This window comes from Syngnathus scovelli, chromosome 19, assembly GCF_024217435.2.
Source record: "Syngnathus scovelli strain Florida chromosome 19, RoL_Ssco_1.2, whole genome shotgun sequence".
NCBI lineage: Eukaryota > Metazoa > Chordata > Actinopteri > Syngnathiformes > Syngnathidae > Syngnathus > Syngnathus scovelli.
The window spans coordinates 2,657,066-2,680,416 of record NC_090865.1 but is presented as its reverse complement, the minus strand read 5'-3'; the positions used below and the strand labels follow the sequence as shown (position 1 = coordinate 2,680,416).

Sequence of the window (23,351 nt, the reverse complement as noted above, 5' to 3'; positions counted from 1 at the left end):
CAGCTGGGGGAGCGTAGGAAAACAAAGATGGCCACTGTTCAGAAAAACTCTTTGTCACTGCGCCTGTGCCGATTACAACCTGGAAGTGAAAGTCGCCGGCGTCTCCGCGAGTAGACAACCATAGCAAGAGTGGACAAGAGTTTGAGAGATTTGATGTTCCTTGGAAAAGGTAAGCTGAAACAATGCCGTTTCTCGGGGTAAAATTGACTTTCTGCAAGGGCAAGTGGAACTGAGTGAAGCACTGTTAGAGCAAGAACACCAACGCATTGGGATGGCAAACAAGTGACAACATTCATGCCAGTATTAATGGGGGGGGGGGGGGGGGGGGTCCTGTTGAGCATGACACTGTGTTATGACAGCGAGGAAGGGGAAGGGGGGCAACAGCGGGTCACTGCACACACCCACTCACCATCGCTGGACAAGGCTGTTCTCTGCTTCCAGCCCATGGTTCTCTCCTTTTGGACATTTTCCTCACGTAAAGTCATTTGTCTGGTGTTGCTGCCATACACAATGTCAACAACTAGAGGATCCGTTAAGAAGAAAAAAAAAAAAAAAGCAGTGCTTTGTTGCGATCTTGTGTCATGTTTAGGGAATTAGAGCCTTTATGCAGCAGGACTCGGTCCCTATCCTGCAAATAGCAGTGATTCACTGTTTGTTGTGACATTTTTGTTTATAAGTGTGCCAAGATGGAGGGGGGGTTAAATTTGCTTGCTCAAGCTGAGTAACTTTGGGTTCTACTGATAGTGTATCTAGCTCTTTATGCATTGCAAGATTCCATAATTAAGTGCAAAGAAAGCCCATGTATTCAAAATGGCGAAAAAAATAATAATAACTGCATTAATTAGCGTGACAATGATGAGCTTCAATGAAAACAAACGTCATGACACAGGCATAGTTATCCAAACGATGCATAACGTGACGCAAGCAAACACATCGACGTTTAATACATCACGTAGAAGCCGCACGTTCAAAACGCTTTTGAAGGCGCTCCACCCAAAAAGCGCTATTTTAAAGAGCCTTTTTTTTTTTTTTTCCATGACTCCTTCACTGTGGCGACACGCAAAGCTAACTCAGCAGCTAGCTCGCTAGCTAACTGTCATGGAGACGCATCAAACGTAAGATTTCCGACCGCTTCATCGTTACATACCCGTGGCGAGGCACACCGCGACGGCCGCGGCGGACATGGTGCGTTGTCGTCTTTCTTGTAAGTCTCACATGAAGCTAGATGTTTGTGTCCGAGTCGCCATTGGGATGACAGCCATGATTCTACAAAGCATCCTGCAGCATTCCTTCCCCCTCCGCCTCCGTGCTTGGCTGGAGCACGCAGCAGGGCTTCTCACTGGCTCCACATCTGCATGGAAAAAGATGGTTGACTCCAAAAAAGGGAAATGAAATTCTATACGGCACTCCTTCAACAAATGCAGGGAGACTCTTAACCGTATTTTACCAAATCGTAACCTTATTCCGCCTTTTATAGGTATGTAATCAAAGCCACTCAATTAACCCAAAACAGGGAAATAATGTTATGCACACCTAATAGGCTTATTTGCTTTTATTTCCATGCTCCAAACAGAGAATAAGTTCTGGAATTTTGGATGAAAACATCAAATGAATGATTATGATGTCATGGGACATCATAAAGTAGTTGTTATTAAGCGTCTACTTTGCTGTTCTTTCTGTTATGTAGTATAATGCTGTTCCAAACTAGTCAGAAAATGCTATTTTGCACAATGGTGGGGTTCTCTATAAATTTGCATATTATTGAGTGGTTAGACTCCTTAACTGCAGCTGTATGAGACCCGGTCAACCACAATCTATTCAGACCCCCTGCAGAGAATGACCCAACAGACAGATGGCCGTGCTTTGGCCCTGTGGCTCCCTGCCGAAACTGCGGGGCCCCCCCTTCATTCGGGCCTAATACTCCCGAGTAGTTAATAACCACAACGTGAACAATTTGATCCAGCTAACATATGCATATGGCACACATTTCGTGTTTCATCACCAGGCTGATTCACATGCATTGGCAGGGTATTGCTGTTCTGCACCCTCAGGATTATTTTGAAGTTGCTAAGCAACATCTGTACTGTATTTGAATGTGCCACAACAATTATTAGGCTATATAGGTCAAAGCATTCATGAAGCGTGTGAAATGCTCGTATTACAGGAATTGATTTGGAACATTCTTGATGGGCAGCTTTTGAGAGCTCCTGGGTTGGAATCTCAGTTTGCGCCCGGATGGATAATAAACTGCAACTTCACCTTTAATTTGCATAGCCATCCTGCTTAAGTCACTGAAAGAACTTTGGGAAACCTTCAAATTTCCCACTTAGCCCTAGTGGTCCTTGACCGTGTTTACCCCACCCACTCATGATGTGCAGCAGGCAGCGTGTGAAGTTGCAGAAGCTGCGTGCTGCTATTTGTGCCAGACTGCAGCCCACCACGCAGCAGCAGCTTAACGGAGCAAACCATTGCAGCGCTTCACGTTCTAACACCTTGCCTTACCGGCCCTTTACGTCACCAAAAGGCTTTCGTTGTAAAATAGGTGCGCTTACTCTGCTCTACGACCGAAGGATTTGGGACGCTGCCGCCCTGTGGACGCTGCAGTCGAGAGGCTCCGGCGAGATGCGCGTCCAACTGCGCCGGTACCCCCATCGCGAAGGCGGCAGCATCACCCCGCCGCCTGCAATGGCGCTATAGCCGCTCCAGTCAGTAGCGTGCATCCTCACCTACGGCTCCGCGGAGGCCATTCCGTCCGGGACGCTCCGAACAAGCGTGGGATCGAAATGCGCCTTTCGAAAGGTTCTGCAGCGAGAGCGTCGGTGTTTGCGCTTTAGCTTTCCCTACTTGTGCATCACGCGTCAAACGGAGCCGAAGCCGCGAATGTAAGTGGGAATCTTTTGTTTTGGTTGCTCCGAGGCGTTGTTTACGCGTTCAACTTATTTTCATGTGTTCTCCGAATACATAAAGGTAACCCGAGCTGTCTTACTGTTGCTCTGCGGTGTGGCTGATGTGCATCGCAGCGCCCATTTGTCTCATCTAAAATGATTATCAAATATAGCCAACTTCACTTTCTACCCTGCAATGCACTCTGTGCCCGAGCGGACCAGGAGTGTTATTTATATTTAAACAAACATCTACTTTTCCACATAACATTGCACACCGCAGATAGGAGCATGGTAAACAATGAATATTAAATCAGTACATTTCGATTTCAGACCACGCTGCCGCATGCCTTAGCCCAGTCTATGCATTTTTGGCTATGTATTGTGTGTGTGTCCCCCCCCCCCCCCCCCCCCCCCCCCCACACACACACACACACACACACGCGGAATGCAATGCAAAGCAGGATTAAACATTAATGGGTGGTGGTGTGGAATATTTAACCACAGTTGCACTCCATTCCTGTTGCACACAAAAGATGCGGTTGCATTTTGAGTGCTCGGTTTTATGCGTAAATATTTACGACAGCGGAAAATAGAATGAGATAAGTAATTGAGGTAAATAATAGGAAACACAAGAATATTCAAATGGTTTCTCTGTCTCTGCAGGTGTGAAGAGGCCTGAGAGGATTCTAAAACGGCATCGATTGGACCAGATTTGACACGCTGCAGTAGGTCAACCCGAACGCTCAGTCCTGAGTTCTAATGAGGCCACGGCGATGCTGACACCCCCGCTGAATCCAAAGACATCATAATGCTGAAGACGGAGGCCACCGGGGAGAGGACCAGCCTCCGGAGTGCCTCCCCGCACCGCAATGCCTACCGGACCGAGTTTCAGGCCCTCAAGAAGGCCTTCGACAAGCCTCAAACAGATGGAAATGCCAAGCCCAAGGACCTCGAACGGGGGAAGCAACCAAGGGGCCGCCAGTATGGCACACACGTCAGCCGCATTAAGGACATGTTCATGCAGATGGGCTCAGAAAGTGTGGCTGTCAAATCAAGGGGTCAAGATGATACGTCACCCCAAAAACTGGTCAAGCCAACCAACTTCATTAACAAGGCGGATGGATCGGTGATCAAACTCCAGCATTCCTCGTCGGCTGAAAGGGTAGGCGGTGCGGGAGCAAAGTTCTCAGAAACCAGGAAGTTGTTTGAACAGCATTCACGTGACCAGTCCCAATCGCCAGTCTACTCTTACGGACGCGAGAAAAGGGGCTCCCACGAGCACCTCGACGACTGCCGAGGTGCCAGGTCCAACAGAGGCAGTACGGACTCTCTGGACTCGCTGTGCTCCAGAACGGAGGCGTCGTCGCCAACTGTTAGCCAACTGAGCGCTGTTTTTGAAAATGCCGACCAACACAACCAGGGTATGCCCTTCAGGGGAGTCAGCAGACGGGCCTTGTACTCGCCGGACGGATTCCATCGACAAGGCGGGGATATCAGTGAGGACGATGCGCGACAATCTCCAAATCGTGGAACTTATCGCAGCAGGAAAGTGGGCAAGTTCCCGTCATCTGTGTCCGCCGATGACCTTCTGAGTTCGAGTCCCGCCGCCGAGACAGTGGAGCGCAAGCTAATCTTACGAGACAAGGAAGCCCAGGATAAAGCTGATAAGAGACAACTATCTAATGGAAGTCAGGTCAATGGCTCCTGCGATGAAGATGACAAACACTCCGAAACACCACAATATACTGAGGAAGCTAATGACGGGTCAACGAGTACAAATGATGTGATTACCAACAAAACCTGTGAGGATGCAACTCCTGATCCACCAATCACAAAAACTGCCGAAGAAAGCCAAGAAGATCCGACCAGAGAAGACACATCTCCGGACTCTCCCAAAGACCAAGCGGATGAACCCGAAGAGGAATACGCCGGAAACGAGCGGGTGATTTTTAACGCGGATGGCGACGCGTGCTACCAGGGTTGGGGGGAAAGCTGCACCGATCCCGAGGATGAGCTCTACGGAGACGACGAAGATTTCGTTTACGACCCTGGCGCCGACGTAACCGAGATTCCTGGTTTGCCGGAGGAAAACAAAGACGATGTCCCTCCAAAGCGGAAGATTCGCTTCAGCACTGCTCCCATTACGGTACGTTTGGCACCGATCAAAAAGCCTTTTAGGTCATTGCAAAAGCAGATTAGAAACCAAATATTGCAGTCAAAGCTAGCTGATTATGAGCTCACGTTTGGCTAGTTCAGTCAGCCATTCGGCTTGCGCTACATTTTTATGAACCTTGTCCTTGTTAGACCTCCATCCATTTTGATACTCGATAAAGCAGCAAGCAATCATGTATCTACATTCAATCTGTTGCTCCCGGGCGGTGAGGGGCTGTAGCTATTTTATGAAGCAAAGCTTGAGGGTTAAAGCATCTGCCCCCGCCCCCCTCCCCCGGAAAATTGTGCTCACAAGCAGAGCATATGTGTTGTTAGCCGTGCACCTTCACGCTTTTCACACAGGCTAGCGTTCATATTCACAAAGCACTTTTGTCACCACTTCAAATCACATCTGGTTCTAATCGCGGTTTAACCATGCGCGTCCGGGAATCATTTCATTTCACTCACCTTGCATCATCTGACTCGAGTTTGACTGGTGCGTATGTTGAAACACAATGAAGCGAGTGTCGTTTGCGGATTGCGCAAATGGATTTCGAAGATTACGGGAAATATTTTCCGCTCGTAATCCTCCGGCTTTTAGAATCAATAAGCTTATCGTTTTTGGTAGTAAACATCATATTTTAGGAAGTCCTCCGGACTGGATTGATGTTTTGACTGTGGAATTGTGTTTTCAGTCATTTGGTCAGATTGGTGTGGTGACTGGGGGATAGAAATTGATTGTATTGATACAGCTGTCCATATTTTGCTTCCTGTATTGATTGTCTATGGAGAAAAGTAGGCCTGCACAGATTTCCAATTATACTAGTCCAAAGAATGTAGCAAATTGATGCATGTGGCGCATATAGCTGACATCACAAAAAAAACGTGTTGGCTATAACACGTGCGGCTAGCAAAAGTCAATGCAGCTCTGCTTACCTTTTTGCTTCCATGTAGTGTTTGAGACAGGGTAGCTTGAAAGTTCAGCTGACAATTGCCTTGCCAGAATTTGGCAGCTTAAAAAAAAAAAAAGGATAAAAGTCAATTTTTCATAACGTCTCAAATAATACCACTTGGTTATAAATGTTAAGAAAAGGGTATAAAAGCTTTTTTTTTTTCTTTTTACAGCCCTGGGCATATTGATGTAATTCATTAGGCCAAGCACTAAACGATGTCAGTCACGGTATTGGAAGGTATCACAAACCTGTCACAGGTCGAGGATCAATCTAATTAACATGCAGTAATGAAGCAGGACAATTAGGCCTGCTCTTTTTACACACAAAAAAAGGTTGTTTCACTAATTACCTTGTACTATCTGGCGTGCCATTTGGCTCCTCCCCCTCAAGACCACGCACAGTGCCAATATAGTCGTTCCCAAAATGGTTTGTTTTGTGTAACGGCACTGACGCCCACCTTTTACACACAGCCTCACAATCATCCCCATTATGCAACCCCCTCCCCTCTGCACGCAAACACGGTCGTGTCTTTTGTTCGTCCATATAGCGAAGGAGACAAAGGCGTGTTCTCAAGCCCTGCACGAGTCCGGCGTGACCCCCCAGATGGGAGGAGACCGTAGAGCCCATCTTGGCACCGGGAAGCGAAAAACCCTACCATCTTTTTAATCTTAACAGTTCTTGTAATATTTCTTAGTCCCAGCTCCCTAAAGCGGATAAATCATTTTAACATCCGAGCTTTGCCGCCTTAATTGATTTAGAAATCAGGCAGCCAGCTGCTAAGGGGAGAGAGTGCACAAGCTTTGGCAAGAGTTTGTGAACACGCTCACTTCTGGATGAGAAGTCCTTTTTGAAAATAGCTTAGAAGATGCAGAAACTGTTGTGACTACATCTGCCATGACCGTTCATTCAGACAATGTTCCTTTCTACGAGTCTGACCCAGTGAGGAAGTGACTTTAGTCTCAGCGCCTTCCCGACGGCACTGACCTACAGAGAAGCATCCCATCACGTGCTCATTGGAGCAACTGGTTTTTATCCCGAGCGTGAGTGTCTCCGGGTCGCCTGTTCACTTCTCTTCAGATTGATGGGGCGCTGGCCGAGTCAGGCTTTTTTTGATGCCCTATTTCCACACCGCAATGCTTTTACAGCCATTAAGAAGCAGCGAGAATGGAGCGTATCGCCTCTCATCTCCTTTTGACTTTCTCCAGCGAATGTGCTTGTCGGGGTGTTAAACATGTCTGCCCTGATCAAACGTCCATCTCGCATTGAGGCGGTGCTTCTTTTTTTTTCTCATTGTGTTTACTTCCTCTCTTAGATGGGATCACGCCACAGGAGTTTGACAGGGGAGGGCCTCTGCATTCAGTGTCTGGCCTGCTACTCTATTTGAACTCTCTTGTGATATTTCGAAATATAAAAAAAAAAAAAAGAGCTTGAGTTAAATGGGAGCATTAGGGGCTCTTCTCCTTTGTGTGCTGTCTATCACTGCAGCATTTGTGTATTCGATTGGGCTGCTGCTCCATTTGGGGACTGCTGAGTAGCCTCATCAATTTGATAGATGTGTGTCAGCCTTCTTTCCCGTGGCAATGCGTCTGGCAACACGAGGCTGAGCTCCATTATTTATTAACCGGTCTGGTTCGTCATAAACCCACACCAGGCCATTCATCTCCTGAATAAATATGCCATTTGTTGATGAATGGTTTACATTCGGCGATTGAACTGGGGGAGTTTGAGCTCGTCTTTCTCAAGTTAATACTCTTTTGCACAAAAAAAAAACAACTTCTGAATCTCAGCAGTGCACCGTTTGGCATCATGTACTTTAGTGGAGCATGAAAGGATACAAAGAGTTTCTCGAGTCTTGTTGCTGATGCTTAGAAAGGGACAAAATGGAGACTAACAACCTTTGCTTGCTTTGGATTTAGTAAGTTCTTCCTGGCCTCTTCATCCTCAACGCGGCATTTAAGAGATGTTAAGCGCGCGTCACATTCTTTTTGCCTGATGCTTACGTTTGGATACATTGCTGTTTTTATCTTTAGCTCTTATCTGCACCGTCCCCTAATGCGGGTTTGTGATTCACAAACTGTAATGAGGTGGGCTAGCGGCCAAGAACTTTGCTTTCAGACGACCGTGCTCTGATTGAGAGGATTACTCTACATTCGTGGCCTCCCTCTTTTTGGCTACGTTAACCACTGTACGATAAAAAAATATATAGATAGATATAACAGAACTAAAATAAAGCTTGTTGAATGTTAATCACTGTTGTGTTAATTCTCATACACGTTAAATAATTGTGTACTCACCATTATAGCGCCAAAACTTTCTGGTCTCCATTCTTATTTTACTTTTGACATTGATTCATCCATTTTTCCGCAGTGCTCATCTTGTTCAGGAGCAATGGAAGCTGGGGGAAAAGGAATATATATAAGACCGCATCATTTAAGGCAGTTGGTATTAAGCTTCTTTTTAAGGGAACGAAATCAAAGCATCTCACTAACTCCTTCAAAAGGATCAAGCGGTGTGCAACTTTCTGCGTCTTTTTATACATGAGCTTGGCCAACTTTCCATCATCATTATCCTTGGCAGGTCAAAGAAGCTCCAAGCCCAGGTTGGGATATGTGTGTGTACAGCTACTGCATTATTCATGCCGGAATGTTTTTGTTTGTTTGTTTCTGTGCCACCTGATGATCCCACAGCGATGCAATTTTAATGATCAAGAGAAAGGCGAGACTTTTTTATTTTTGGTCAGTTTCCACCTACTATCATTTATGACTCCACTTTTATTCCTGCCTGTCGTCTGGTCCCCTCAGCATGAGCTCATCAGTATTGCCAATGTTTTATATCTATCTCGGAGACACCATGTTTTCCTTTTATAAGTCATGTCCAAGTCATTTTAGCAGTTCAGAAGAAACATTTATCAAACGGGATTTAAAAAAAAACATAATATTCACCACAGAGATGTGGAAAATATATTTACTAACTGTGGTGACCTATTAATAAAATACATAACACAGACAGGACATAACAAGGGCATTGTCTGTGCTCATTGCACTTGTTTACTATTCTCCAGACTTGTCCTTTGTCTAGTCGCTGACCTAGTGGTAGCCGTCGGATATCTATGTGCTTTTAAAATGGCAGCCATATCTTGTCAAACGAATGCGACTTCCCTTTGTATGCACAGTCTACACGTGGGCTAAAAACAGACGATGCTGACTAAGCCGTTGGCGTTCCCCGATATGTCAGATGTCAGTGTGTCGCTTCCCCTCACCAGGATGATGCATGGTGAGAGATGACAGGAAGTTTGGCCTTCAACTGGACCGTTCCTCTTTGTCCTGCACTTAGAAGAAACACTGGGTGTATCTCCTGGCTGGCTTCTTTTTTATGCCTGTCAAGGTCACTCGCAATTCCCTTGAGACGCATGCCTCATTGTCCCTCCGCTGGCTGAGGCTCAGTGGCGTCCATGCGCAAGGGTGGGTGGTCACAGGTACGACTAACGGAATGCAAATGTGCTGAGAATAGGGGACACATGCTAATGAGAGTCAATAAAAGAGTAGAATAGAAACAAAGTGACAAAGCTCCGTTTTGAATGGCGAGCAAATTATAGAACTCCATCCGTGATGGCACAAGTCTTCTCACCCTCAACTTTTCTCTAAGCCCATAAATCATCTGAGTCGCTGTTTCTTTCTCTCGCTGGATATTACCTCCTCTCCCCCGTGAACTGGACTCTTTGTTTACCAGCGGCATCCCTTCATTTTCTCATCATCCTTTTACACTCGGCTTTATTTGCACTTCCACCTCTTCCACCCTCTTTTTGGGAATGTGACTGACATTTCCATTTTCATGCAAGATGAGCACTTGCATAGCACCCAGGCGTGTATAGACACGCACCTGCAAGACAACCAGCTGCACACATACACAACACTACCCGCATGCACACTTTCTTTTCCTCCCTATTGTTGCCACCAGAATGCATTCTCTGGACACACAATCTCAAATGCACATACGCAAACACAGACAAGCACAAATATGTCTCTGTCTCGCTTTCGGGCCTCTGCAAAGTCAATGCAGCTGCAGATTCTGTTTTGACTAACAAACTAGAATACTCTATTGTGTGAAAATTAATCCAGTATAATTAGTTGAGATGTCTTATGTTCATCTCAACAGGCTCAGCATTCAAATTTGGATCATAGCAATCTTTTGTAGCTTGATTAACACTGATTAATCATGATATTTATTTTTATATTACCACTCATGTCGTTTTTGCGGCTTCAACTTGTATATGATGAATGATTGCGCAATGATTTAATCGTTTACCATAAAATCAATGCTGCGCTTTTGCATAGCTGTGCCAAAAAAATTAAAAATACAGATATACTGTCTGTGTATCTGTGTGTGTGCGTTACAGCGTAAATAATGCAGCGTTGCCGATCACATTAAATGATTGATGAGACAAAGGTCACCCAGAAAAAAAAACAGCATGCCAACTGTTAAGTGCGTGCATGGTGTCACGCATCCGTTCCTGTTCTGCGTCGTCTACTTTAGAACAATAGGTTTAAAAGTCAGAACAAAAATGCATTGACTGACATGCCCATTCATTTTTTATAGGCTGACCTTGTGTGCACTTGCATTGCGTTTTGTCACGGTTAAAATATTGATGAAGATGCATTGCCTATAGCGCAACCTCACATAGCTGCAAAATTGATTGGAGTTCATAATGATATGCTAGACAATTGCATCACGGCCAAATGCTAGCAGCCCTTTTTATTCAGCACCTGCAACTGGCCTTTAGCTTCATGCATGTGACAAGAGAGCGACAGCTTGTGCCGCCACTGCATGCACGGACGGACGGAGCCGTGAGGGCACCCTGCTGCCTGGGATGAGATGTGAAGTGACAGCTGACTATTGCAGAGGAGGAAAGAGACCTCCCTGTGTGCTTCAGAAAGAGGAAAACATCTTTGAATGTTTAGCCAGTAAATATTTGTGTCGCTAGTTTTTTGATGGGGATTTATTTCTGTCTGGATTCATCCGCTTAGACGATAAAATAAAAAATGATTTCGTGTACTACACTGATGTATGTTACCTCTCCAGGTATTCAACACCTTCTCCAACGAGGACTACGACCGCCGTAACGAAGAAGTGGATCCCGTGGCTTCGTCGGCAGAGTACGAGCTGGAGAAGCGGGTGGAGAAGCTGGAGCTTTTCCCTGTGGAGTTGGAGAAAGGTGGGAGGAGGGAAAACTCATGACAAATTTGGCAGGCTCGCCTACCCGCTTGTGAGGTGTTAAATTTCCCAAGCGTATGCAAACAGTGTTTTCCTTAGGATCTGTCTTAAGACACTAACTATTTCCACGTCAACATGGCGTGACAATCTGTGCCACGAGTACAAATGTTCTCAGTTTGTTCAGTTTTCCCACTGTTGCCTCTAATCTAAAATAGAGCACTTTTGTGTTGTGGGTTATCACCTTCCAGTCACTGTTACGTAACCCTAAGCTCTTGTGAATAATGAATGAAGGATGGAAAAGGGAGGAATAGGCCACTAGAAAGGAACTTCCCATCCAGAACAATGTTGCCGTATGAGTGAAGGTCAGCGTGCGGTTGGGGGATGCCTCTTCTCCTTTTTTCAATAATCAAGCACTATTTTTAAACACTGCTTTCCCTTCTTATCCTCACTCCATCCGCTTTTTTTTTTCTCTGAGGCATTTTAGCACAAGAGTCATACACGCGCAATTCAATTTTCGCTAACTATAACCTTGGCAGACGTTCAACTGTCTTCTACCTGCGTTCAGATGAGGACGGTTTGGGGATCAGCATCATCGGCATGGGTGTCGGCGCTGATGCGGGCCTGGAGAAACTGGGCATCTTCGTCAAGACCGTCATTGAAGGCGGAGCGGCCGAAAGAGATAGCAGGTGAAGTTTATTCGACTCCACTCTGTAATCAATAAAAAAAAAAAAGTTGATATTGTCAGATATCTCAACCACACACACTTGCAGTTTGTGTCAGATTTACCAGGAGGGTTTGAGATTAGATCCACAGAGAGGCACACGCTGCTCTATCTCACGCAGAGCCGCACACGTGATGGAATACGCCGCATGATGTCTCTTCACGTTTTCAGCCTATCCTACCCACCATGCCATCTTGTTAGAAAGTGTGAACAGTGCACAAGTCAGCTGGGGCAGAGGATAAGTGCTATGGAAAATGGTTGCAAATGTGCAGAGTAAGGTTTCAGCTGAGGGTGGAGTGGAATTTTTTTTTTAGCAGTTTACACCAAAGGATGAGAGGAGGTTGAAATAACTAAAAGGGGATGACGCCATATTTGCCTGGACCCAATACCAAGCAAAAGTCAAACCTCTGTTTTCCTGCCCGCACCGTGATAATAAACAAATCCTCGTAACTATTTTTTAATGCACTCATCCAATTTGAGTCAGTGTGACCTTTGATTTTACTCGCTAGTGCCCTTCAAACAGCATAGCAGGATATGCCAAAGTGCTGCAAAAGCTTTTTTTTGCTGCTGCGATTTTGTTATTCCACACACATCATATCGTTGGGTTATTACCGCTCCATCAACTCGGTTCCGTGCGTGTGTGTCGGCCTTTTGCCGAGTCAGGTTTAATGGTCTGAGGCACACAATGGCAGGCAGACAGATCGATGTACTCGGCTGATGCTCACCCGTTATGTGCGGTTCTGATGAGCCGCGGAGATGTGTCGCGTTCCCGCGTCGCCACTTTTATCTTTTCCTAATTCCCTCTCGGCTCGGGAACGTTCCTGTCGGGCCAAGCCTGGAGGCACGAAGCCAGATTAAGATGTCAAGATGTTGTGGGTCGCGTAGAAGGTGAAGTCTGGTGATGGACACACAATATTTTTGTACATGAGTGTGATGGCTTTGCTTCAAGTGAGTGTCGTAATTATCAATTAAAAAGGATTTTACTCACAATATTATTGGATCATCAGTGGGTGGGCGAAAGAAGTTTACAGCTCATCCGTGCTGTCTTTTGTGGCTCAGAGCAAAAAGGCAAGCTGGCCCCTGTGTCCTTATTAGACCTCCATGTTTTATTTTTTTTTGACGCCTCATTTTGGAGGAAAACGTTTGCCTCGGTGGAGTCTTCCAATCTGCAAAATAATGTGCGTGATTGGACAAGCTGATGTCTCTTCATGCATTAGCGTCGTCGTGTAATTTTGACATTTATTTTCCGCGGCGGTCAGTCACGAGCTGCTTCAATTAACGTGAAGACACGACATCCATTCGCTGACCCTCGAGTGTTTAAATGATGTCCTAAATTTTGTGGGGATGTGTCTGTATGCGTTAGGATCAAAGTGAACGACCAGATCGTGGAGGTGGACGGGACCAGCCTGGTGGGCGTCACACAGAGTTTTGCAGCCTCTGTCCTCAGGAACACATCAGGAGTCGTACGGTAAGGCTATACACTCTCTTCCAAAAGACATTTTAAAAAGGCTGCGTAGGAGGATATAAGATTATATCAGCAGGAAGTGTCACACAGTGACAAACCTTTAGATCTCATCTCTAACTTGGATGGTTTTGAAATTCGAGGTTCATTTCCTACATGGCCTATTGAGTTCATACAAAGAAAACAATTCGTTTAGCAATATAATATTTAGTTGGCTCCACTACTGTATATTTCTACTTGCGTTTCTTTTTGTATCACTAGATCTCTTTTCACGCTCAGCACTCTCTCGCTTTTTCCATCCTCCTCCATCATGTCGCCACCCACTTACTGCACCTCCTCCTCCTCGGTATATCCTTCCCCCTCTGAGGTTTTATGGCCAGCTGTCCTACATTACATGTTTTATCTATATTTAACCTCATGTAGGTTTTAAACTGAAGTCACATACACTGAAAAGGAGTATGCATACCTGAAACTAAGGAGGGGACACCCCATGAAGGAGGAGAAGGCTAGTTTCCAGGTCAACCATTTGTCAGACCTCCATGCTGTCCGAACTTAGTCATGACCCTTTGTTTTATAAATATATATTTTTTTCTCCCATTCTTTTTGTTCTCCCTAGTTGTTCCTTCACATGTAGATCAAACTATCTGCTCGAGCGTGAGGGCCTGCCCGCATTGCATTCATCCTCGAAAGCTCTCCAGCTCACTTTAACACAGTCAATTTGAAGAAAACACTAACCTCTCTTTTAACTGGATTTCTCTTCATACTGTGGAATCCACGGCCATTGAAATCTACACACATAAATCACAGAATTAAAAATAAATTATCACAATAATTTCTCCATTTCATTATGGCTGACTGTCTCTATGTGCAGCTTTGTCATTGGCCGAGAGCTACCGGGCCAGCAGAGTGAGGTAGCCACGCTCATCCAGCAGACCCTGGAGCAGGAGAAGAGACAGCGAGAGCTCCTGGAGCAGCAGTACGCTCAGTATGACGCCGATGATGATGAGGTAATGACCATCACCGGGAAGACTCGGGCGCCACCCGTGAGAGGAGGCTGTGGTTGTAAATATCCGCCCACTTCATTAAAATTCCACAATCGTATTAAAAAGGTGCAGGATGCATTACTCATCGGCGACCCTGGTTTGTGCGTGATGAAAATGCCGATCTACATGAATCAATACATTGCGCTTGAGCACTAACGACACCGGGCTCGCGCTCCACACGCATCCCCCGTCTTCGTCATTTCTCACGCGGGATGGCGGACAGTGCCTTGGGACTCGTCATGCAGAACTATTCTGCAGGCCTTATCCCAAGTGCTGTCATAATCCCGAGCGCTCATAGACACGCATGAAACGCTGCCTGTTCTAATTAAGGTCCTGTAGAGAATTGGCACGGCAAGAGTGGGATGCCATGTACAGAAGTGTCACTTAGACATCCAAGGAACCTGGCGTCTTTTATCCACCCACGAACACCACCATCGGGATAGCAGACAATACCATTTTTATGATATCGAGGGGGGGGGGGGGGGGGGGGACAGCAAAAGAAAAAACAATACCAACTGCCTCTTCCACAAAACAATTGTCCATATAAAGATTGCTTCCAAAAACAGTTTCCGTTATTTCATCCCTTTGGAGGATGAACCGTAACGGAACCATTATCCAGATCTAAGTAGAACTCATCAATATTAATATGGCTGTAAATGTTTTCCCCCCCGACCAAGGCGCAGGTTTCCTGATGTGACTGATGGCTCTTTATTGGCGACACGGATAGTCCTTCAGCGAGCAATAAATTGACACGCGCACACTTTTTTTGTGGAATTATTTGGAATCAAACACTCCAGCTTGGCCATCTGTCAGTTACAAGTCAAAACAACGCCAAGCATCCCCCCCCCCCTGGCCCGACTCGAAAATTGTACCCATTGGAACTACTTGAGGCGCTTGCTATTCAAACTATTTCTACCCACAGTACATTTATTCATCTCATTTAAGCGCTCTTAAAGAAACTCCACTTGTGATAAGTACTGCCCTCACTGTGACGCTTTCAAAATCAGGCTGTAATGTTGAACGGTCTTACTATGCATTGTGTTGCCCCCCCTCCCCTCCCCTCCCCTTCACTGAATGGGACCTTAATATAGGATGCTGCAACCATGGCAACAGACGGGCCTATTACAGAAAAGGAGACTCAAGCCTGTTATCTGAGTGGAGAGCTACACCTGCACATCATAGTGGGGTCAAAATAAATAAATCGAAAGCTTCATCTGGCAAACGTCGTCAATACATTGAGGATGGAGGCAATGATGTAATTTAGGGAGGTAAAAATGCTTGGATCGTAGGAGTTATAATACACGTGTGGGTGCGAGGTAGAAACTAATCTATTCTCAGCGGATACTTCCTAAGTTACACATGCGCAAGCTTATATAAGCTTTTTTGGGAAAATGATGCCTAATATCGCCCCCTCGATAAAGCAACCACGATACTATTTCTTGTACAAATAACATTTACGGCTCACCGAGCTGTCAGAGCGATTCATATCTGACAAAGTTTGTGGAACTTTTAAGTGGGTTATCCCGATTTTACGTGATGATGGCTTTTTAAGTCGCATTACTTATGCAGAGTCGCAAATGAATAGAGGATGTCGGCGCGAGATGAAAAGCTAATCTTTGACACGAGGCTCTGACTTGACATGTTTTTTTGAAATATTGAAATATTTCAAATTGAGCATTTCAGGAAATGATTTTTGTGTAGGAATTATCTGCCTTTTCCTGACTGTATGGGGTCGCCATTTTATGGAAGGCCCGTTACCGACATTGCACCTTCTGTTCTTTCAGCAGACGGGTGAGTACGCCACAGATGACGAGGAGGCGACGCCCGGCACGGCGAGCGAGGGGAAGAACATCGAAGTGTTCGACCTGCCCGAGAACGAGGACGTTTTGTCGCCCTCGGATTTGGATGCCACCAAATTGTACCAGAAATTCAGAGAGGTAATAAAACACAGCGGACGATTTTAGTTGGATACATATTTGAGCATGAGGTATTTTCCTACTGCTGAGCCAGAAAGTTGGCAACTGTTCCAACTCTGCTGCTGAGTTTTACATTTTAATCAGGGCAAATATGTCCTACAGAGCTTTGAGAAGATGTTTATGGAATAATCCAACTTTGTTATGTTTGCTTTGGATTACTTGGATGGCTTTTCAGAAACTTTAATTTAGCAATATATTATGAATCAAAAAATCAAAGATAAAAATGCTCTTTTTTATCGCTATGACAGTGTTCTCAAGCCACTTTTTTTTTTTTGCCTCTGCGAGCACGTCATCACTGGTGCTGCAAACCGAGCGGGTCGTTCGCCTCGGTCCGTCACACTGTATCGAGCCTGCGCAGCCACGCGTTTGATTATCTGACCGTCCTCCCCCTTCGCTCTCTTCTCTTCCCCTATTTTCCGTCCTCTATTTTTTTTGCCAACAGCTTCAGATCAAACACACAGTGACTGAGGCCGAGATCCAGAAGCTTAGAAACAAGGTAAGTCAACGGTTAAGGTGAATGTTGGAGGCAACGTTTTTAAATGCATGCTGGTTTCGATGTGAATTAGAGCAAGTCTCAAAAATGTGTCAGCTGTTTGCAAAGTTTTCTGTCACGACCAGAGATGAAGTAATGACGTACCTTATGTACTTTTCTTGTGTACACTTTGGCTCCCATTTTTGAAGGTTGCATCTGTTAAAAAAAAAAAAAAAAGCCACATCATTCGATAACACCCAAAAGAAAATTCTGAGAAAAATAATGCCTTTATCAAGATCATAACAGTCTCATTGTAGAAAAATAAAAAATAAAAACCCAACCAATAATTTTGGGCTACAACAGTTTAGGTTTTAAGTGTGATGCAGACAAAAAAAAAAGCAACATTAATTTTTGATAGAGCTATTATGTATGCGATAGCTCTCCCGCAGTGTTAATCAACTGAGGATGTTAATGTTTTATTGACTGCTCTAATCCATGTTGTGAGTCAAGAGGGATTTCTTGAACGCTATTTTCAGTTGACCTCTGTGGAGAGGGAGAAGCAGCGCTGGGAGAAGGAAAAGTGCCAGTTGAAGGCCAGCATCGAGGAGAACAAGGAAAGGATGCTGAAGCTGGAGAGCTACTGGATCGAGGCGCAGACCCTGTGCCACACGGTCAACGAACACCTGAAGGAGGCCCAGGCGCAGTACCAGACTTTGGAGAAGAAGTACAACAAAGCCAAGAAACTCATCAAAGATTTCCAGCAGAAGTGAGTGGCACTCAGTTTCCATGAAACAAATTAATTTGACTGCAATTTTGGCTTGCATCATCGAGCAGAGAATGTGGATATCTTCTACGCTCCCATCTGTCGGGCAGTTCCTTTTTTTATTCGCAAGATCTAATCCTATTTCAGCACCGCGAGCAAGCTTTCCGCTCCCCTACGGCACAATTTGTCTTTCTCTGCGCGAGGCTTGTCGCAACCTCGACTGCTGGGCTTCAGTCCGACTGCCTCTAATTGGCTCTGACCCTGCGGGCCAAAGTGAAGCTGACGTTAGAAACAAGCAGCTCTGTAGCAAAGATGTCTGCTCAGGAGACGTGTGCATTGTAGCTATGGTAGTTTGGTCCAATTGGCTCGCCCCCCCCGCTCAACACTTTTCAATCTCCTCCTCCAGGGAAGTGGAGTTCATCCAGAAGGAGGATGCCGAAAGGAGACGACTGGAGGAGGCTGAGAAATCTCACCTGGCTGAGATCCAGGCACTGCAAGTCAGGGTAAAGACCGGGACTCTTCATGCAGTTGTTTGAAATATGCCTGCCAGATTCGTTTAAGCGTACACTAAAATCTCACATGATTAAAACAATCGGGCCAAATCTTTCCACAGCATTTCAATTCGACAATCCTTGCTAGAAAGCATTTTTGCCTTTGGGTGCTTTCTTTTTGCAAGCCCGTCCATTCCTTTAGTCGACAATGACAGCAGATGGCTCGGGTGTCCCCGTGGTCAGCTCTGTGGTCAAACGTCAAGTTGATTTGTTTTATTTTCTTTTTTTTTTTTTTCCCCGTGCAATCTAACTTGACAGGAACATTAGTGTCTGCTCAACTGAATATCGTTATCTTCCCAAAAGTTGGACGCTTTTATAACTGCAAAGAGAATCGGGGTTATTATTTCGTTTCCCCAGGCGCCCGTCATCCCCTTTTTTTTTTTTCTGACGCCGGCGTACTTACAGCTGATTAACATTGATCCCCCCCCCCTCCCGACAGATTGCAACACTGGAGTCGGAGCTGATGCAGTTGATGAAGCAGAACAACATTCAGGTCAACAACAACAACAGCAACGGCGCCGAGAGGCCGCGTGCTCTGCGGAACAGCCCCGACAGAGCTGCGGCGCTAGATAGAGGTCAGTCAGTATCGCAACGCGTGACATGTGCGACCGGCGCCGACGGGGGAACGGCGAGACTTCAGCTGAATGACGCAGCCCATTACGCAACATTAAAAACCGAGGCGGCAAAGGAGACAGCTGGGACGTGAGAGAAATGGGATGGGAGCGTGTGGGAGGACAAGAGCGAGAGATCTGCAGATAGGATCGCTTACAAATATGAATAGTTTAGTGTAAAGCGCCAGCTAGTCCTTGTAGTATCATAAAATTATGATTGCCTAATTAACAGGCAGAAAAAAAAGATTCATCGAGAATGATGATCACATTCTGCCTTGTCTGATTTCCCTATAAACAACATCTTATGCTGCTTTTTTTTTTTTTGTGTGTGCAGACCTGAGGAAGGGTTCACCCAGCAGAGCGAAAGGCTCCAGAGCAAACAGCGTCAGCTCCACAGAGGGAGAGGTTTGTAACTTAACACACTCAACAGTTCCCCCATCATACAACAATGTCTCGAAAAATTGTCATTTGTCATGAACCCACTAACCATTATCCCCAACCTTACCATGTCAGTAATTGTGTTTAATTACCGAGCGTACGAGTGGCTGAGCTCGATCCATTCCATTAAGTTAATGGATTAATGACTGCATGTTGCTCAGCTACACTAATTGAGTGTATGGCACTGTCACAACTTGTTCTTTCTCTGAATGTAATAAGTGTGGATGGATGGTGTCATTTTAAATTCTGTCTCTCCATCTCACCTCTTGTTGTCCATCACCAGGTCCCAGAGGGGCGCCGGAGTCCAGGCCATAGTCGCTCTGGCTTCATTCGTAGTGCGGGTTCTTATGACGCGGTCCCCGGGGGTTTGGCCAGTGCAGAAGGATCCCCCAGACGAAAAAAAGAAGGTTGGAACGCCTAGAAGAGATGAAATCCCACAGATTAGATCAATCGAATCGAACCTATCCATCAGGGCCGTCCGTCACTTGAACCAAAAAAAGATCTAATGTAAAAGATTACATTTTTTTAATACATTTTCTTCTCCATTGCTAATATATTTGGTCAACACTACTAATTCTGAAGGCCCTTGACATGGAAGCTTGTTAGAAATATAAACGTCAGTGTTTCTCGCAGGTTCTCTTGCAACATCAAGCCCCTCACGTCGAGTGGACGAGTCCGGGTAAGATATGACTTCGACACAATATTGAACAAGGACCAAATAGGGTGGAACGTTCTGAGTAAAATCCCCGTCCACTCTCTTTCAGTTGCGCAATGCCGCTGGCAGAGGACAGCCCTCGAAAAGTCAAGGCAAAATTTCAAGAGGTTTGCAGACACCGGACAAATGAAGACAGAATGTAGTCGTCGGTGATAGATGCAGCGTTGTATTTCTCAAGACAAGTTATGTTATCTGTTTGTGTTGTTAAACAGACTCGTATTACATTACCACACTTCTCCTCCTATTCATATTACCTGGTACTGTATCACTGTAGTCATATTTCAATAGGAAACAAATGAAAAGGAATAAGCACATAGGCGTGAACTCACTCAATTCAATTCCGATTTAAAATATTTGACACACTTCTGTTTCCTTGTAGCCCAACAATCACCTACTTTATCTGTCTTCGATTTAGTTTTTACTAACCGGCCAATCAATGAGGGCTATAATTAGGGGATTTAGCCTCCCTGTGACTAGCCTTGATTACATTTGCAGGCTTAACGCACTAATCAATAACATTCCGAGAAAAGGCCAATAAAATAGCCTCCCGCTGCTCACAGATGGAATCCTAGTGTGACTTGATGATTGTGTTTCTGGTTTGTCAGGGACCCACTTTGAGCGAGGACCTGAGTGCCAGCAGCGGCAGCTCCGTGGAGATCAGCGGGCTGGCCGGAGAAGCTAAAACGTCGGGACGTGATGATAATTTAGCGCTTTCGTCGGATGAGGTACATTTGGAATTGAGCCTTGTTTCAATGACTTGGCTGAAGTCTCTCGGACAAAATTAATCTGGAACTGAATTTAAAGTTCTGCCATTTTTTTTTTTTTGTGCTGCCACATGTAGAGTCTGGATATGGTAGATGATGAGGTGAGACTGCCAATTGTAACGGTTTATTGCATTTATGATCAAAAGCAGAGAGGAAGACCAAAAAAAAATCTTTGTACTCACACGATTTACACTCTTGGACTTTTTTGGTCACCAGATCCTAGAAGACGAGTGGATTATAAAGCAGCATCAGTGGCAGAACCCCAGCGTATCAGAGTGGACCTCCCAGCAGGTCGCCGACTGGCTTACGGGCCTCAGTTTAGAACAATATATTCCAGAATTTACTGCCAAAAACATAAATGGAGAAAAATTGCTACAACTGGATAGTGTCGAGCTCAAGGTAAACCTCAACGGCCACATTTATAGGTGGTTGAATATATGCTATACGCTCGTTCATATTTTCCTTCTTTCAGTCCCTTGGGGTAACTTCTTCTCAAGACCGATCCTTGATGAAGAAAAAGATTAAAGGCCTTCAAGTTCTGATGGAGAAGGCCAAGAGGAACCATGAAAAAGTGGAGAAACAACGTGAGAAGCTCAAAAAGAAAATGGTGGAGCAACAGCAGCCCGAGTGATCCCATCCTGTATGACTCTTTCTGACTCTTGCAAAGACGAATTTCAAAATAAGATTGAAAGTGGCGGGAGCTCCAAGCCTAGCTGTTTTTCCACCGAGCAAGTTAAACCAAAACAGTCGGTTACAGGATTCTGCCCTTCCTCATTTTGCATCATTCTACATCAATTTTAGGCACTTCTATTTATTTCAATATTTGTTGCTGTAAATTGGATTTATTTATTCATCTCCAGAGTAAATATGTGACATAGCCAATGCATATTTATCCACTCCAGCACTAACTATACTTTTTCAGTATGGAAACATGTTTTCAGTACTTATTCAAATGTTATCCAGCCTATAAAGTGTCCGCTCTGTCCTCACAAATAGAAACGACTAGGGTGGTCCGGTACAGGGACGGTACGGTGTCTTACTTTTTTCCCAGTACTAGTGTCACACACTTACTAGTATGCGAATTAACCAGACTAGAAAACTACAGGCATGTGGCACGCACGAGTAGCCTCCTTATTGAGGATATCAAATAAATTATTACTTATTTGATGTCCTTGATAGTCATCTTAAATACTCTAGGACAATGACTCAAATATATAAACTCAAATGGCTTTCTATATTTCAGAAATTTTTGATAAACAGTATCAACCCGTACAGTAATTATTGATACAAATGTGCCATTTTAATAGACTCATTTTTATGCTACTCTTATTGTTTGGTCACTGGAAAGTAATAATCTGGTGGAACCTTGAAATACTGCACAGGAAGCAGTACTCTTAGTGACCACTAGGTGTCATCATGCTGCTGTTAAAGGAAAACACTGGAATTCAACTTGCCAGAAAACTGGAAGTGTAAACACTGTAAAGTTTTGCACTGGCTTGTGCAATGTTGCTTGCAGTGTAAATAGTACCAAGTGAAGCAGCTCTCAAAAGTGGATGTAATTTGTGACTGCTTTTAAAGGAGACTACTGGGAAAATGTAAATGACCAAACCTATTCCATAAAAAGAGAAAAATATATAAAAAAAAGATATATATCAACCGATAATTCCTATACAGTTGCTTGTTAACCCGCTTTGACCTCTTTTTGTATTCCTTTTAAATAACTAATAATACCCAACTGCTGCCTTTAGAAATTTTAGAGATTTTTCCTGAAATAACTAGCGACACACGTAACATGTTTTTTCCTGCCAGAAAAAAAAAAATACAAGATTATAAATAGGAAGGCAGCCATATGATATAAATGGTTCTTGTCTGTGCTCAGACGTGGTACAAATATACAATTTATATTTGAATGTTACACAGGAAAGGACATGCAATTTATTTGAAATATGTTCTGTGTTACTTCCTTATTACTGTGAACAGTTCTATATTTTTACAAAATATAAACCGTTGCAGAACTGTTGTTTATTTTAAACGGGGCAATGCCTGAATACAGAACTTTGATTTGACGCTTCCATCCAACTGCAGTACAGGTAGTGACCACTTATTTCTGTATATAAGAAGTCAATTGATCAATTACAATGAACCAATAATGATTTATCCAGAATTGTAAGTTGATTCCTTTCCAGATATATTATTTGATTTCTTGATTCAAACAAAAGTGCAATGCCCCGAGATGGCGAGGGCTTTAAGAACAAAAATGTCCTGATGTACATGTCTGTTTATTTTACTCCATCCATCCATATGCTGCCACAATAAACTACTCAAGATGCATTCTTTTATTATTTGTATCCTAATTAATTTTCCATGTTACTGTGAGAAACTTCTCTTACCTGGTGTGCTGAAAGCAATGTATAGATGAGACGCTGGTGCTCCCGGCAGGCCAAAACATGTCCGTCCACAAGGGCTCATTTCACATTTGTCCATCAGATCATTGCCACAATGTGCTTTCGTTCCTCCTCTCAGCCTTCCATCCTTTGGTCCTCGCCTTTGTTTTGGTCTACTTTTTGCATCAGGAAAAGTTGAAAGGGGGCAGCTATAATCCCTGTCACACTCAATAAAATCTGCTGTCACTGAA

At 44.6% G+C, this 23,351-nt stretch overlaps 2 protein-coding genes across 12 annotated transcripts in view; one reads left to right on the top strand and one right to left on the bottom strand.

Annotated features, from left to right (window-relative positions):
- Positions 1-1,298, bottom strand: part of sgce (sarcoglycan, epsilon) — a 15,639-nt gene extending 14,341 nt beyond the window's left edge. For 5 of the 6 annotated variants that reach the window (XM_068648866.1, XM_049750927.2, XM_068648865.1 and 2 more), the window contains exons 1-2: positions 1,148-1,294; positions 410-520 (exon numbers count right to left, since the gene is read on the bottom strand). In XM_068648866.1, the coding sequence (XP_068504967.1) occupies positions 410-520; positions 1,148-1,184 (148 nt within the window). In that variant the 5' untranslated portion in view covers positions 1,185-1,294. Of the gene's footprint in view, positions 1-409; positions 521-1,147 lie in introns of all 6 variants that reach the window. The other variant, XM_049750931.2, reaches the window with a different exon arrangement.
- Positions 14-23,351, top strand: ppp1r9a (protein phosphatase 1, regulatory subunit 9A). 6 transcript variants are annotated; one of them, XM_049750914.2, is made up of 19 exons: positions 14-169; positions 3,549-5,031; positions 11,069-11,201; positions 11,766-11,886; positions 13,285-13,389; positions 14,255-14,390; positions 16,211-16,363; positions 16,845-16,898; positions 17,411-17,640; positions 18,044-18,140; positions 18,628-18,763; positions 19,134-19,204; positions 19,521-19,644; positions 19,871-19,916; positions 20,002-20,059; positions 20,558-20,677; positions 20,794-20,817; positions 20,933-21,115; positions 21,189-23,351. In XM_049750914.2, exons 2-19 carry the CDS (start codon positions 3,694-3,696, stop codon positions 21,345-21,347), a joined length of 3,288 nt encoding a protein of 1,095 aa, XP_049606871.1. In that variant the 5' UTR covers positions 14-169; positions 3,549-3,693; the 3' UTR covers positions 21,348-23,351. The 6 variants fall into 6 exon arrangements, with proteins under 6 accessions (XP_049606871.1, XP_049606870.1, XP_049606872.1 ...); XM_049750913.2 differs by lacking the exon at positions 14-169 and adding an exon at positions 956-1,115; XM_049750915.1 differs by lacking the exon at positions 14-169 and adding an exon at positions 1,347-1,477.

What these genes read in the sequence shown, in the direction of transcription:
- ppp1r9a (XM_049750914.2), top strand. Translation starts at nt 3,694, where the DNA reads ATGCTGAAGACGGAGGCCACCGGGGAGAGGACCAGCCTCCGGAGTGCC. An exon ending in ATCAAAGATTTCCAGCAGAA is followed by an intron (nt 17,641 to 18,043) that starts GTGAGTGGCACT and finishes CTCCTCCTCCAG; the next exon opens with GGAAGTGGAGTTCATCCAGA. An exon ending in TGGATAGTGTCGAGCTCAAG is followed by an intron (nt 21,116 to 21,188) that starts GTAAACCTCAAC and finishes TCCTTCTTTCAG; the next exon opens with TCCCTTGGGGTAACTTCTTC.